Here is a 14,452-nt window from a genome sequence, read left to right as displayed (position 1 = left end):
ATATTTAGCTGTAGATAAAGATTTTTGTGTGTGTGACTAAATCTCCTGTTTGTTTTCTTTTCTTTCTTTTAGTATCATTTTATGGTGATAGCTTTGTGAAGTTGAATAAGGCAGAAGCATCCTCTCAGACATCCTTACAGTTGCGGTTTCGAACAAGCAAGCCACATGGACTGCTTTTTCTTGCAGCTGGGAAGAAGGATTATTGTTTAATGGAGCTACACTCAGGAAATTTACAGGTATGGTTTCTAACTATAGCTAAAAAGATATGTGTAGCCTGTATTGTTTAGTGTTTTTCATCAAGTTGCTGTCTATAACAATTCTCAAAGTTTTTGTTTAAAGAAAATGGAAGAATCACATAATTAATTGATAATTTCAAAATATGGTATTTATTTCTTACAATGATAGTTATTAAAATTGGCCTCTAAAAGCCTTTGAGATCTCTAGATCTTAAAATCAAGATCATTGTGTTCAAAGCATGAGGTTCAGTAAAGGCAAAATTTCAGATTGGAGGATGTTAGCATTATAGAAAATGTTTGGATCCAAATGATAGGTTTTCTGCCAGGTAAGTTCTGAAAGATCATTGTCACTTGGGTTCTCAGGAGTTGTTGGTCCTAGCAGAAATGCAGAGGAGTCCATTCCCTCTTCTGCAATTATACAAGTCATATTTGTGATAGAAAGTAAACCTACATGAAATTTTAGTGTGATTTTATTTTTTAATTATATTTTGTATATTACATACTTAATATGAAAATTTATGAAAATTAACTTATTAATGATATATTAATATATGATTGTGAAAAATACCACTTTGGATTTTGATAGTTAAAATTCTGTCTCTTGCAGTTGAGAATTAACTTTGGCATGGGGGAACGAGTACTGCATTCTCAGCAAAGATCTCAGCTGAATGATTTAGCTTGGCACCTGGTTGAACTACATCATGACCGTGATACTGTCACACTGGTAATTGATAAACATGATAGAACTAGTGCAAAAATGCCTGGAATTCTCTATGAATTAAATATTGATTATGGATTCTACATAGGTGGTACTAGTAAACTTGATGTTCCCTACCTTTTTGGAGCGTTGCCCAATTTCCGAGGATGTATTGATGATGTGTCGTTCAATCAGCTAGACATTCTGATGCCTCTGAGACCTTCTCCTGGCTTTAAAAATGTCCATGAAGTTTCGGTGGGATGCAGTGATGAATTCTTTGCAGGTGAAGATGAACCCATTAGTTTCTTCAGTTCCAGATCCTATGTTTCTTTCCCATCGTGGAATTTTGATGAAGAGGGAATCTTGGAGTATACATTGCAAACCTCAGCTGCACGTGGCTTGCTTCTTTTCCATCCTGGGCAAGCAGGGGATTTCATTGCAATGGAAATGGAAGATGGATTAATTAAAGCCTATGTTGGAAAACATAAAAGTAGAACCCAGCTGTCCTCTCGGAGGTCCATCAATGATAGTCATTGGCACTACATCAAACTGAAATTTACGGCAGAATATTTGCAGCTGACATTGGATAAAGAAACTGTGAAAAAATCGCTGCCTCCCCACAGCAAGCTGCCACTTCTGAAGGGGTCTCTCTTTGTAGGTGGTGTAGATGACAGCATACGATCAGAAGTGATTAAGTTAGAGCTTACTTCAGTGTCTGGGAAGTATGCCAGGGGAGGGTCCTTCAAAGGTTGCTTAAGAGATCTGAAAGCCAATTCAGAAAAGAAATCGCTAAAGAATGTTCTGGTAACAAAGGACATTTCAGCTGGATGTGAAATGGAGAGTGCTTTTAATACAAATCTTTCTTCAGAGATGGCTGTAAAGAACCCTCCCGTGAAAGCAGCCCCAACATTTGCCATTTTCCCTGAAAGCTCTGTCTCTCTGGGTGAGGAAGACAAAAGCCACCTTTTAGTTCTAAGTAACTTGATTGTGCTAGAGGGCGGACAAGCTTCACTCGAATCCAAACATATTAAAGTCAATGCAGACTTTCAGAAATTAGGGATTCATCAATCACAAATTCTTTTCGAAATAAAGCAACGGCCCTCTCATGGAGACTTGAAACTTGATGTTGAACCAGCGCAGGAGGTAAATACATTTACTATGCAGGATGTGTGGCAAGGGAAGATTCTTTATGTCCATGATGGCTCTGAGGACCCTTACGATTATTTTAATTTCTCCATCTCTACCAGCAGTAAGGAAATTGTGCCTCCATATTTGCAAGGAAATGAGCAGTATGTGTTTAGCATTACTGTCACGCCAGTAAATGATGCGCCTGAGATCACACTTCCCGAGGGAAACTTGCTGCTTCTCTTAGAGAACTCAAAGAAACGTTTGACTAGTGATCTGATAAAAGTTCTAGACAAGGATACGGATCCTGTGGATCTCAGTCTTTCAGTGCTTGGAAATCTGAATGCAGATGCAGGATTTTTAGAAAACTCAAAGCATCCTGGAAAAGTTATTACTACTTTTTCTAGCGAGGACTTAAGAGAAGGCACTGTTTTCTTTGTCCACACAGGTGTGAAGAACTCAAGGATTGTTTTGAGGGCGAGTGATGGTGAGAAAGTGAGTAACACTGTTGTGCTACGTGTCATGGCAGTTCCTTTGGATTACAGAGTTGTCAACAATTCAGGAATAGAACTATTCCAAGGTGTTACAGCTCTGATCACACCTAGGCACCTGGCAGTTGAAACAAATGCCAGACTCCAGGAGCTGGAGATACGGTATGAGATCACCGAGCCACCCCAGTTTGGGGAAGTACAAAGGCAGCATTCAAAGGGGGAATGGAAGCGAGTCAGCTCTTTTTCTCAACGTTCTATTCAGCGTAGCCGTGTGAGATATTGTAGCACTTTTAAAGAAATTCAGCTGGAAAATGTTACTGACCAATTTAAATACAAAGTTAGTGTAGGAAACAGAATCAGTGAGGAGCACACGTTTCCAATCGAAGTGAAATGGTTAAAGTACAGTTTATTGAAACATGCCCCTCTAGAAATTGAAAAATCAAAAAAGAAGTACTTGACTTCAGATAATCTTTTTGCTGTGATTGTGGATCTAGAGATACCTGAAGATGAACTTCATTTTAAATTGCTGTCCTTACCAAAGAATGGACAAATACTGCTTAATGACCAGCCTTTGAAAAAAGATTCAGTCTTTAGCCAGAAAGATATTACTGATCAAAAAGTGGCATATGAATTAATCAGCAGATACCATGAAGACAACCATGATTCATTTAGATTCCTCATTTCTACAAAGTATCTGGAATCAAATTTATATGACTTTGAAGTCTACATCAAATCAGATCTCAGAAACATTATTTTGACTAACAATGGCCTAACTGTTACTGAAGGTGAAGGAGAGTTAATAACAAGAACAAAATTGTTTGTGCAAACACTGGACAATAAAACTTTCCAATATAAAGTTATACAGTTTCCTAAGCATGGGAAATTAAAACTCACCAATTTTTCAGGCTCATTTGAGAGTTATGACAATCTGACCACTTTCAGTAACAAAGATATAACTGATAAGCGTCTTATGTACGTGCATGACGATTCTGAGACAGCATTTGATGGATTTCTTGTCAGAGCTTCTAGTGAAGAGTCAAGAAAGTGGGCAAACTTTGGTCCAGAAGTAGAACCGTTGTCAGTAGAAATTAGATTCAATATTTCTGTCCAGCTGAAGAATGATGAGAAACCAGTACGTGTAATTGATAAGACATTTAACATAGTGAGAAACGGGCAGCGATTATTAACTTTGGCAGAACTTTGCTATCATGATCCCGATTCTGATTTTGATGACGGACAGTTGCTATACACTAGACGCGGCATTTCCAATGGGGACTTGGTGCTATCAAATGATACTTCGCATAAACTCTACCAATTCAAACAATCAGACCTGGAGCAAAAGCAAGTCCTGTTTTTACACCATGGTGCAGATTTTGGGCGTTTTGTGCTCTTTGTGACAGATGGCAAGCACTACACCTCTTTGCTTCTAGAAGTTAATGCCACTGATCCTTATGTTAGGTTGGCAAATAATACAGGCTTGTTGGTTCAAAAAGGAAAAGAGGAAACTGTTACAACAGCTAACCTAAGTGCTATTACAAACCAAGACATCAGAAATGATCATGAGATTACATATGAGATACTCTCTTTCCCAAAATATGGAGGAATATATGTAAATAATCTATTGATGGATTCCTTTACTCAACTTGATCTGATAAAGGGGTATGTGACCTACAGGCATGATGACAGCAACAACATTATTGACACATTTAACTTTACGGTCCATGCTAGAGATGTCCATCTGGATGCTGGAGTGCATGTTCGTATATATTTGGAAAGTCATCAGTGGCCACCAAGGATTGTGAACAAAAACAATCTCTTAGTTGAAGAAGGAAAACCAGTTAAAATCAGTAAAGGAAAACTGCAAGTAAGTTAACTCTGTTGTCCATTTCTCCAATCTTGTAGCAAATTTTCTTCACTGCTTTCTCAGCCATTGCAATGTTTTTAGTCTGTCTTCTCTTCTTCAATTCCTCTTGGTTTTCACTAACATGACTGCATTCTGGATGCTTAATTCTGGAGAGACTAATACTAGCAAGCTTCCATTTCTAGAAGGGAAATGGCTTATGTTAAAGAAAAAGACTGCCCATAGTCTGACTCCGTTACATATTGATGCTTGAGAAAGTTAAGATTTGGAGATGCTGTGCTTGTATATTTGTTCTAGTTGCGACAATTGTTTGTACTTAATGTTCATGTATCATTCTTAGATGAGCTGGTAGAAAATGCCAAGGAAGAAAGGGGTTTGTTTCATTCTGTTTGGAGCTAGCCCAATTAACAGTCTGAGGATTGCATCCAAAATTCTAGAAACATCAAGTCACAAACCCGAGGTCATTTCTCTTTGGTTAATATTTTCCTCCCTATTGTTTGTGTGTAGCCTTTTAGCAACCATTGCAAGGGTGCTCTGGTAGCTCCGACTGTGCTGCTGAAATCCTTGTTTCAGGCAGGGGTCTGCAGTGCTTAGGCTATTAGTTAATTTTTCAGCGTGTTCCTTTTCAAAATTTACAAATTTGGGGCTACAAAACATTCCTGTGCCACATTGTTTAATAAGGGTACTTAAAATATTACTGTATTGTATTAGGAATTTGCAGACATACCTTCTAACCCGAACAAGGAATGCCAGTTATTTAGGCAGATAATCTAAGGGTTAAAAGTGAAAAATTCGGAAGAGAACTAAGGAATTTCTCCCATTTCTGTTAAAATAATTTTCGGGTATGTTTTTAAATTTAAGGTTGTTCATGAAAACAGTTCTCCATCTGAGATTGTGTTCACAGTAAGACAGCTTCCAGTACATGGATACATTCGGAAGTTTTCCTCAGAAGAAAGTTATCTTGGTGCTGACCAAAGGCCAGTTTTGAGCTTCACACAGCAAGATGTTGATGAGGGCAAAGTTCAGTATATGCAGACGGTTTCTGACCAATTAGATGACCATTTTTCTCTGGATGTGACCAACGGTGTCCAAACAGTGAGTGGAATAGAGATCTCTGTAGACATCATCCCCAGAATGATTCCCCTGGAAGTACAGAACTTCACAGTAATTGAAGGGGGCTCAAAAGCCCTGGTGGAAGACTATCTAAAAATTTCTAGTAGACACTTTGCAGGACTCAGCTGTGAATTCATTTTAATTGAGCTGCCAAAACATGGGTATGTTGAAAACTCTCGAGTTCCTGGAATAAAGTTAACCACATTTAGCAGAAAACAGGTAATGCATTTAGATTTGCTTTGCTGTAGTCATGATTAATTCTTTGTACTGCTAAAAGCTAATTTTTGCCTGCAATGGAACCTTTGGTGGGAGGTGGTAAGATGCATGAGTTTGAGCTTTATTCTGGCCTTGTACTGAAGATCTTTCTGTAGTTGCTAGCTGGTCATTTGGGGTGGGGAGAGAAGGTGCCTCATTGTGATGAACCAGATCACTTCCTTGTGAGCCCCTGCTCACACAGACGAGTGTGCTGTAATCGCAGCGGACTGATGCGCAACTCATGCTCAGGCAGAGCAGTTAATACTCTGGAAACCTAAGACAGACAGACTGTGAGTACATTTTGAAAAGACCAGAGGAAATGGTGTGTAGATTAAACACGGAGGAAAGTGGAAAAAAATAATTTTTAGGTAACGTCTTTGCTCACAGAGAGTCAGTATATGCATAATAAGCTAATTTTCAGTCTTTTATCTCTAAGAAGCAAAACTGTATCATAAGTCACCATCTACTAATACTATGTTCAATTTATAAATTCCAGGAAACATTGTGATAAATATAATGGGATTGGATTTTCCATATTCCCTTAAGGGGGAAGGGGGAATGCCAAGACTGGCAAGTTAAGATATTCTGGCTAGAGGAATGGACAGATGAACTGTAAAATTTGCTGTTGTGGGCAGAACAAAGATAGAAGTACAGATCATATCTGAGCATTAATAAAGTCGTAGAAGTCATAAAAAGTTGAGGCAATTGGGGCATTACTAGCCGTGAATATTTTTGTTGTTTTTAATGTGGCATTCATTTTCTTTTAGCCTCTTTAATTTTTCTGGTTGTTATATTTTTCAGGTGGAACAAGAATTCATCTACTACGTTCATGATGACAGTGAGGAACTGATGGACAATTTTACTGTGATAGTAAATAACACAGAATTGTGGAAACAGAGCTTGCCCCAAACTGTATTTGTAACAGTTACTGCAGTAAATGATGAACCTCCTGTTATAAAAGTTAACAGAATTCTTCAGGTATGTTTGTCAACATTTTAAAATGTTAAAATTATTTCTAACCTGATACGATTTAATGCACCTTCGTTAACAGTGTTAGGTTTGTATCTGGTGGGATAGTCAATATAGTAAATGGTGGTCTTGGGATTTAAATAAATTAGTGTTAATGAAAGGAGGCAGTACATGGGTTCTGTGTATTTAGGGAGATTCTAGTCATCATAAATAACATTTTCTGCTGTTGAAAAGTTTATCTAGAAGGCTGACTGAACTTTCTTTTAGTCTTAAAGATACATGAAGTCTCTTGGACTGACATAGGGCTTGTGCGGTGGTGGGATAGCTTGCACCTGGATCCTTGTTGTGTTTTAGTGTTGTTTGCTAGGGTATCTTGAGGGCCATTAATGAACAGCGTAGCTTAGAAAAGTACCAAGAGTAGTGATGGTGAGGGTGCAAACATCTCACTGTTGTCTTTACTCAGCCTTCAGACTCTGTGCCTCTTGCCAGTAAGTGTACTGCAGGGTCAGACCTGCTGAGGTGCATTCTGCTGCCTGTTCCTCTCTGGATCCCCAGTGGGACAGACAAGAGAAGAGAGCAGCATTCTCACTCACACTTCATTAGAGAATTGACTACGTGTTGGGTATTTCTGATATAAAACAGGAATGTTGCCTTCTTTAAAAGTTCCTGATGAGAATAATACAACGCAATCTGTGAAAATCTAGGCTGCTAGATGCCATCAAAATATTAGTGCAGACACTGAAGCTATTACAGTATGATACTGTGAAGTAAAAAAAGGACATGCTGACTTGTTTCTAACAACAGCCTCCCCCAAATTCTGAAGAAAATTTTAAAATTGTTGGCTGATGCTACTTTTTGATCTTAATAACCATAGCTGGCTTTTTAATCTTTTGATCTTCAAAAAATGTCACTACAGGCACTTCAGTTTCAGTGCTTTTTCTTGTTTATTTATTTGTTTGTTTGATTGTTATTTGTTTGTGTTATAATAGTGCTCAGTAACCAGAGCCAATTTATTATGGACACTGTGCCCATGTAAACCAAACAGCCCTCACGTGTAAAGGCTTCCAGTCTGAGATCTGATGAGTAAAACCAAACCAGGTGACTCTGAAAAGCAGAATGAAATGACATGGGTCACCTAATGAACTTGTGGTCACAGTAAACTAGCTGAGAGGCATCAAGACAGGAACAGGTTTGAAAGAAGCTAAGCAGGGTATTTTGAGGCTACATCATCCCCAGTGCTGTACAATGCAGTTTACAAATTGGTGGTATCTAAAACATGCATTTAATTTTACATATTTAGTTGTGTGTTGCAGAGGGAGAATTGACTACTGTAAAGATGATCATAACCTTGTGTTATGTGTTTAGCCTTTTCACATGAGAAAAGACATGATTTTTGAACTGTGATAGTAGTAGTATTGTGCAGCTTTGCAGTGACAGCAGGTAATCTGTGATAATCTGCAGATGCCCAGAACACGAGACACCCTGCTCTGTGCAGAGAATGCTGGCAGAAGGGCAGACTCACTTCACAAGCATTTGTGTGGTACAGAATAAAACCTTCCCTGGTTAAAATAATTACAGTGGTACTCTGCAGACATCAGCACAGCATGCAGTAATGTTTGGTCACATATGAGAGGGATATATGTCCAGTCAGAAATTTTTCTGTGTCTCCCTTCTGGTGCATTGCTAGCATCGAAATGCAGTCTGTTAACAGAACTGACACCGTGCAGTGCACTGCAGTGCAGCATACCGATTTTTCTAAAAATATCTGTAAGTCTAGGCTTCCCAAGAACAATGATAACACAGCTTAACGTAGCCAAAGTTGGTCCTTTCTGCTGGGGAGACAGTTTGCATACCCAAAATAAAGATGCTGCCTTTGTGGCTGAGGTTTTGGTGGTCACGCATAAGCTATTACTGAGAAATAACCTTTATTTTCATTATGAGTGGGTACTTATATGCACACAAAGCTGGCAGTTGAGTTATATACTGGGAGGAGTACACCTTCTTCAAAGCAAATTTGCACATCCCAAGTAGGCGGGAGAAAATGGATTTTTCTTAGTCCTGCTAAATATTGAGATGAGCTGGGCATTGCTGTGTAGGGTGATAGTTACTGGCCCCATGTTCTAGCCAAGCAGTCTGTGCTCCTCATGGACACTGCTAGTGGTGAATGTTGAGTAATAAACTGTATGTTGCTTTTAAAAAGGCAGTAGCTCTTTTATATCTTTTGAAAGGTTTGAAATGTACAAAACGTACACAAGCATAAAATGAGGGACCAGTGCTGTGAAAAATGAGGTCCAGTAGGACTATTCAAGTTGACTGAAATTTAGCACCTCAGAAATCTTGCCTGTCTCTATATAAAGACTTAGAAAGAACTGCTGAACAATTAAAAAGTGAGTTAGCTTTTGGCATCTGCTATTGAGAAATAGCAACTGTGAAGAGCTGCATTATGTGGCCAGTGATGTTGGTGTGGATATATGAAAGTCTGGCCTTTGTCACGGGGCTTCTGGCCAAATGCAAGAAACTGTTGAGCATTTGCACACATGCTGAATGTCGTTCAACTCTAGCCCCCTCACTTCTGCCATCCCTAACATCCATAACATCCTTTCTTCAAACAACCTTGTCTGTTGTTATCAAGATTATGAACACCATGGGAGGAGTTTCAGGAGGATAAACAACCATCGTTTCTGATTTTTCTCTAGGAGGTGAAAGTAAGTGAAGTTTTTAGGGGTTTGGTGGAGTTTTGGTTTTTTTTTTTTTTTGGCTGAGAGTTTATGATCTGCTGAAGTATTTACATTAACATAATGTATGAGATACAGAAAATTCTACTGTTTTGGGAGCTTCTGTAATGTATGCTAGTAATCCTTGCATTTAATTTAAAGCCTTTCCATTAGAACAGTAAGTGCATGAGGGATATGTTTATTTAGAAACTCTACAACATTTTAGGTATAATTTCCTAAAATTTCCACAGGTTCTATGGTAGGTTTTTTTCTGGGGTGGGAATGGAGAAGGGAAGTAGGATATTTTTAAGAAACTCACTATCCTGACGTTATTTGCTGCATTTATGTATGTGTTTAAATATATTTATGAGTAGTGATGCTGTGAAATGACTGTATCCTCCTGTTGCCACAAGAGGGCGGTATTTTCCTAGAATTAGATTTTTTTTTTTAAAAAACCCAAATTCAAATACTGATTATTTTTCTTTTCTTTAAATCACTCACTCACTAGAGTATTAAAATGTCCATGAATATGGAGTGTCTGTAAGGATATGTAGCATGCAAGGAGATACTGATAAACTGAATGCTGTAAGTAGAGCAGAATGGATTATTTCCCAGCAGGCAGGGTCATGAACCTTTCTTTGGACCATGGCTGTGGAATGTGTTAGGCACATGCAAAATTAGTATAATGCTACATCGTGGAAGTTCAGATACAGTTTACATGGTGCTCTTCAAGGAGGACTTGATCCCAGATGTGCAAAATAAGCCACTTGTACAGTATTTGCAGTATTCTGAGTGTCCACTTCCCTACAGCCCTTTGCAGCTCTTGGATCTTCTTTCATTCTTCAAGGATCATGTTGCAGGTCATGGAGCACCTCAGCATTAAAAAGCATTGTGTGTTAGTGTGCTGGAACAATAGAAATAAACACTGCGTTAATAGAAAAAAAGTTAATTTTTTTCCATTAGTAAGAGAAAAAAAATTGAAAGTTTTGGACATTTAGGGCATAATTTGTAACATGTTTACATAGTCCTTTCTTAAGTTTTTGCACATTTGTGTGTGACCTTTTATTTTCTGTATAGGAGATGAGTTACAGGGTCTTAGTACAAAATCAGTGGCACTGATGGGCTCATTTGGTGCCGTTCAGTAAGTCAGCCTTTGCTACTAGTTATCATCCTGTGTTGTCACATGTGGCATCTTTACAGAGAAATACGTATTTCAAGGGAGAAAATAGCTATTTCCTGGTTGCAGGATATTTTCTGTTACAAAATGTAACACAATTCCTTTTCAAACTTTTTTTTCTAATTAGAAAATACATATAATTTAATTTTACTATCTTTTTTTCCGTGGCATGTATTTTGTGACACAATGTAGTCTGAAATCTTTTCTCTATAGAAATATCATGGCAAAAATCTAAGTGGCTTTAAAAGGTTTTCTTGCGGCATTTTTATTAAAAAGTAAAAGCAATACTTAGGGAAAAATCTGTGATTGTTGATTTTTTGTTTTGGCAGAGTTGAAATGCCCTTTGTCAAGGATCACGTTTCCTTTTCAACCATTTGGCGTGATGTTCTTACCAGATATTTGTTAAGTGTACTAAGACCCTGGGAGGACAGGAAGGGATGATGCAGTTTGCTTTTTGAAGCGCAAGCTGAAGTTTTTAAAGCCTGTCTCTTAAGATTGTATGCTATATAAAATAAATTCTGCATGGAAAGAATTGGTATTGATGTATTGCATATTTAGGCATTTAATTTTGTATTGAGATGAATACGTGTTGTTCCTTTGTTAGTACTTTTGTCTGGAATTCCAGATAAAAACAGCAAAGATGAAGAGTAAAATGGGCAGTTGCTTATTATTTCCAAACAAGAAATTGTCCAGTGAGATATGAATGAAGCTCAGATAGTAGTCCTTTCTGCTTGAAAGGATGATCTTGCTGTTTGTGCCTATCTTAAACTAAAAAAAAAAAAAACAAACCATCATTTAGATTTACTAGAATTAAGTAATGGGTTCTATAGCATCTTTCAAAAAACTAGGTAGCTATTTTGTCTGGAAGCATGACTTTGCAAAGTGCTAAGCAGCTGTTGGAGGTGTTGATTCCTTCATCTCCCACTGGACTGAGCACTTCTGTGGGTCGTTTGGTGCACTAAAAAAGGGCCTTTAGCGTGTGTTGTTAGAAGGAAATAATGCAGCTACAAGTGTTCCAGTTGTCTTCATTAGAGATTAGGCTGTCCCCAGGCTGGTTCTATTTTTTCTTTTCTGCTGGTGAAAGTAGAGCATACTGAATGCCTAGCCCGCTGTGAAGTACATGACACCAATATTCATGTGTATGTGTTGGAAAGGAGCTCCTTGACTCAGTTATCAAAATAAAATTTTGTTATGTTTGTAAGAGTTTGGATAGTGCCTGACAAATAGAACACTCATGCTGCAGCTGTCGAAAACTCAAACTGGTGTAGGGTGTGTTTGCTTGTATTATCTTGTAGTCTTATTTTTTAAAAACCATTTGCCAACATTAACCATTCCAGTCCATGATCAGAGATTTGGATGAACAGTAAGGAAAGCTGTTATAGCTGCTAGTGTTGCACAGCACAAATCTCTATTCTTTCTTTTTCTTTGAATCTTTTTCCCCCTGACTTTCCTTTGTATACATTTTCCTTTGTATACATTTTCTTTATTATTACTATTTTTTTATTTTTGCTTTTCTAGGTCTGGGTGGGTTCAGTCACAGAAATAACTGTTGATGACCTCTGTGCAGAAGACAAGGACTCCTCACCATCAGAACTGGTATATTCCATTACTCCACCTAGCAATGGGCACTTGGCTCTGAAGTCTTCTCCAGATAAGAGCATCCTTAGTTTTACCCAGGCTCATATAATTGACGGGCAGCTGGTATTTGTACACAATGGTATGTGGTTTCAAAAAATTGCACCTCTGTTACCAAAATAGTGCTCCTATTCAGTATATTTGTGTTTGTAATGCTTTGAACATCTCCTTGTAATGTCACAAAAATCTCAGGGCACCAGTTATATGACACATGATCTCACAAACTAAACAGGAAAGGGTCTGATGACTACTTAAATGTATGCTGACCAAGAAACCTTCGTGTATTAGTGGTTCAGTTGGTAGCAGCCTTCTTTCTGAATGCAGGTTTGCAGTAGGAGAACATTACCGTGCAGCTTTCAGAGGTATGAAATCCATTATTTTAACCACTGTAATTGAAAATCTCCTGAAGTCTTTTGGTCTTGCTACAGTGCAACAATGGACCAACTCAGGTATCTCTCAGATACCTGCCACAGTGTAGTTGTGTTCCTGAGCAGCTCTGGGCAGGGAAGTTACGGGTCATTTGGATGATGTCAGCCTCTCTCAGACTGTGAAGGAATTCAGCTTTAACCATTGACTTTATTCTGCCAGTGGCCAGAGCTAGAGATTGGGTTATTTGTGCTGCTGCTACAGACAGAATGTGTGGGCAGTAAAGAAAGAAGTCAGGGCAGCTTCATTCATCCTTGAGTGGCAGTGCTGGGAAGACGCAGGAATGAAGGTCCCAGCAGGCTTCCAGCCAGTGGCAGAGGTTGGGCTTTTACAGGATAATAGCTGCTTTTCTCTTGCTCCAGCTCTATTATCATGTTACCTCAGCTGAAAGAAGAAAGGAGGTGCTAAAGAAGGAATAAACCAGTTTTGGGGAAGGAGATGGAGGAGGTACAGCAGTCTCTTTCAGCCCTGAGGCAGGCTGGTATTATTTCCAGCGTTCCCTTGGGTGCAGCAGTCATTCCAGATCTGTGCTGTGTCTTCATGAGGCTTGGGTGCAGGTTAAAGTGCTCTGACTGCCGATGCACTGTCTTGCAGGGTGCGTATGTATCACTGAAATTGCTTTACAAGCAGCTGCTGGTGAGCTTTAAGTATACTGCTCAAATAATTTGGTCAGGAAATGAAAGGTCAAGAACATGGCAAAAGTGAGACAAGCTATTTAAATTGTTCTGAGGGAGACTTTGGCGTGTAAAAACCCTTATGGTGGTAGGACGGTGGTAGTCTCAGTGTGAGGAAATGAATCCACTCTCTGCTCCAGAAAGGGCAAATGCACACCTGTAGCCTTAGGAAGTGAATGTTGATTAATAAAAGTAAAAAGAAGAGCAAATTTAATTTTCCAGTGAGTGGGAGTGTGGGTTGTGCAGTAAATTTGAAATGTAAAATTGCCCAGGTCATGTGTCAGCTCTTGCAGCTGCTCTGGCTCTGCCATCTGCTCAGCCTCATGGCCTCCAGCGTTTCAGAAAGTACTTTGGACATTTTACTTCTTTTCCTTTCTCAGTCTGTGATTTTCTTTCCTCCTTCATCTTGGACTGTTGCTAGAAGTGTACTCTTTACTCTCATCTTCTCACTCCCATCCTTGTCCAGAGGCCTTTCCTTATCTGGTTGTTGCCATTTGGCTTTTTACCCCTTTTCTCTTCAGCTGATCTGTCCCTCATCTTCAGTCTTCTAGTGTGTGCTAGCTTCTTTGGTTCTTCCTGGGAAGTACTCCCGCTTCATGTTCTCCATAGCTGGGCATCTACTCTTCCTACTCACTCTAACCCTGTCCAAGGGGAAGAGCAGCATCTTCTTGGCTGAGGCAGCTCTTCTATCCTGTCTGCTCCTTGTGGCAGCACAGATCTTTTACGTCTATACATGGCAGTGACTCTCCATCCTCAGGGTCTTTTGTACTGCCAAAGAAAGTGCTACTGTACTTTGCTTTTATGCCTCTACCATTAGACTTCATAAAATTTTCCCTTCATCTTTGCTTACTCTTGCGAGTTACATTATGCTGCTTGTTCTGTGCTGTGAGTTGCACATCTCCCTCTTTGTTCTCATGTTTTCCCTTTAAATTTTGTGTTTGTTTCCTCTGTAATCCCCAATTGTTCTGTCACTAGCATAAACGCAGAACCAGAACATACCTTTCCTTTTCTGTACTCCTCTTTCAGTCTGAGAATTCCTTCCGTTTTCCACCCTCACTTCACTCCAGGCTGCTCCCATC

At 39.0% G+C, this 14,452-nt stretch overlaps 1 protein-coding gene across 1 annotated transcript in view; it reads left to right on the top strand.

The window, feature by feature from the left end:
- LOC129199690 (chondroitin sulfate proteoglycan 4-like) overlaps positions 1–14,452 on the top strand; it is a 41,181-nt gene that overhangs the window by 12,435 nt on the left and 14,294 nt on the right. The window contains exons 2-6 of the mRNA XM_054810564.1: positions 73–236; positions 844–4,413; positions 5,272–5,742; positions 6,580–6,756; positions 12,157–12,355. Coding sequence (XP_054666539.1) covers positions 73–236; positions 844–4,413; positions 5,272–5,742; positions 6,580–6,756; positions 12,157–12,355 — 4,581 coding nt within the window. The remainder of the gene's footprint in view (positions 1–72; positions 237–843; positions 4,414–5,271; positions 5,743–6,579; positions 6,757–12,156; positions 12,356–14,452) is intronic.

The sequence above is a fragment of the Grus americana genome, chromosome Z (assembly GCF_028858705.1).
Source record: "Grus americana isolate bGruAme1 chromosome Z, bGruAme1.mat, whole genome shotgun sequence".
In the NCBI taxonomy this organism is placed as follows: domain Eukaryota; kingdom Metazoa; phylum Chordata; class Aves; order Gruiformes; family Gruidae; genus Grus; species Grus americana.
This window is presented reverse-complemented; position numbering and strand designations above follow the sequence as displayed.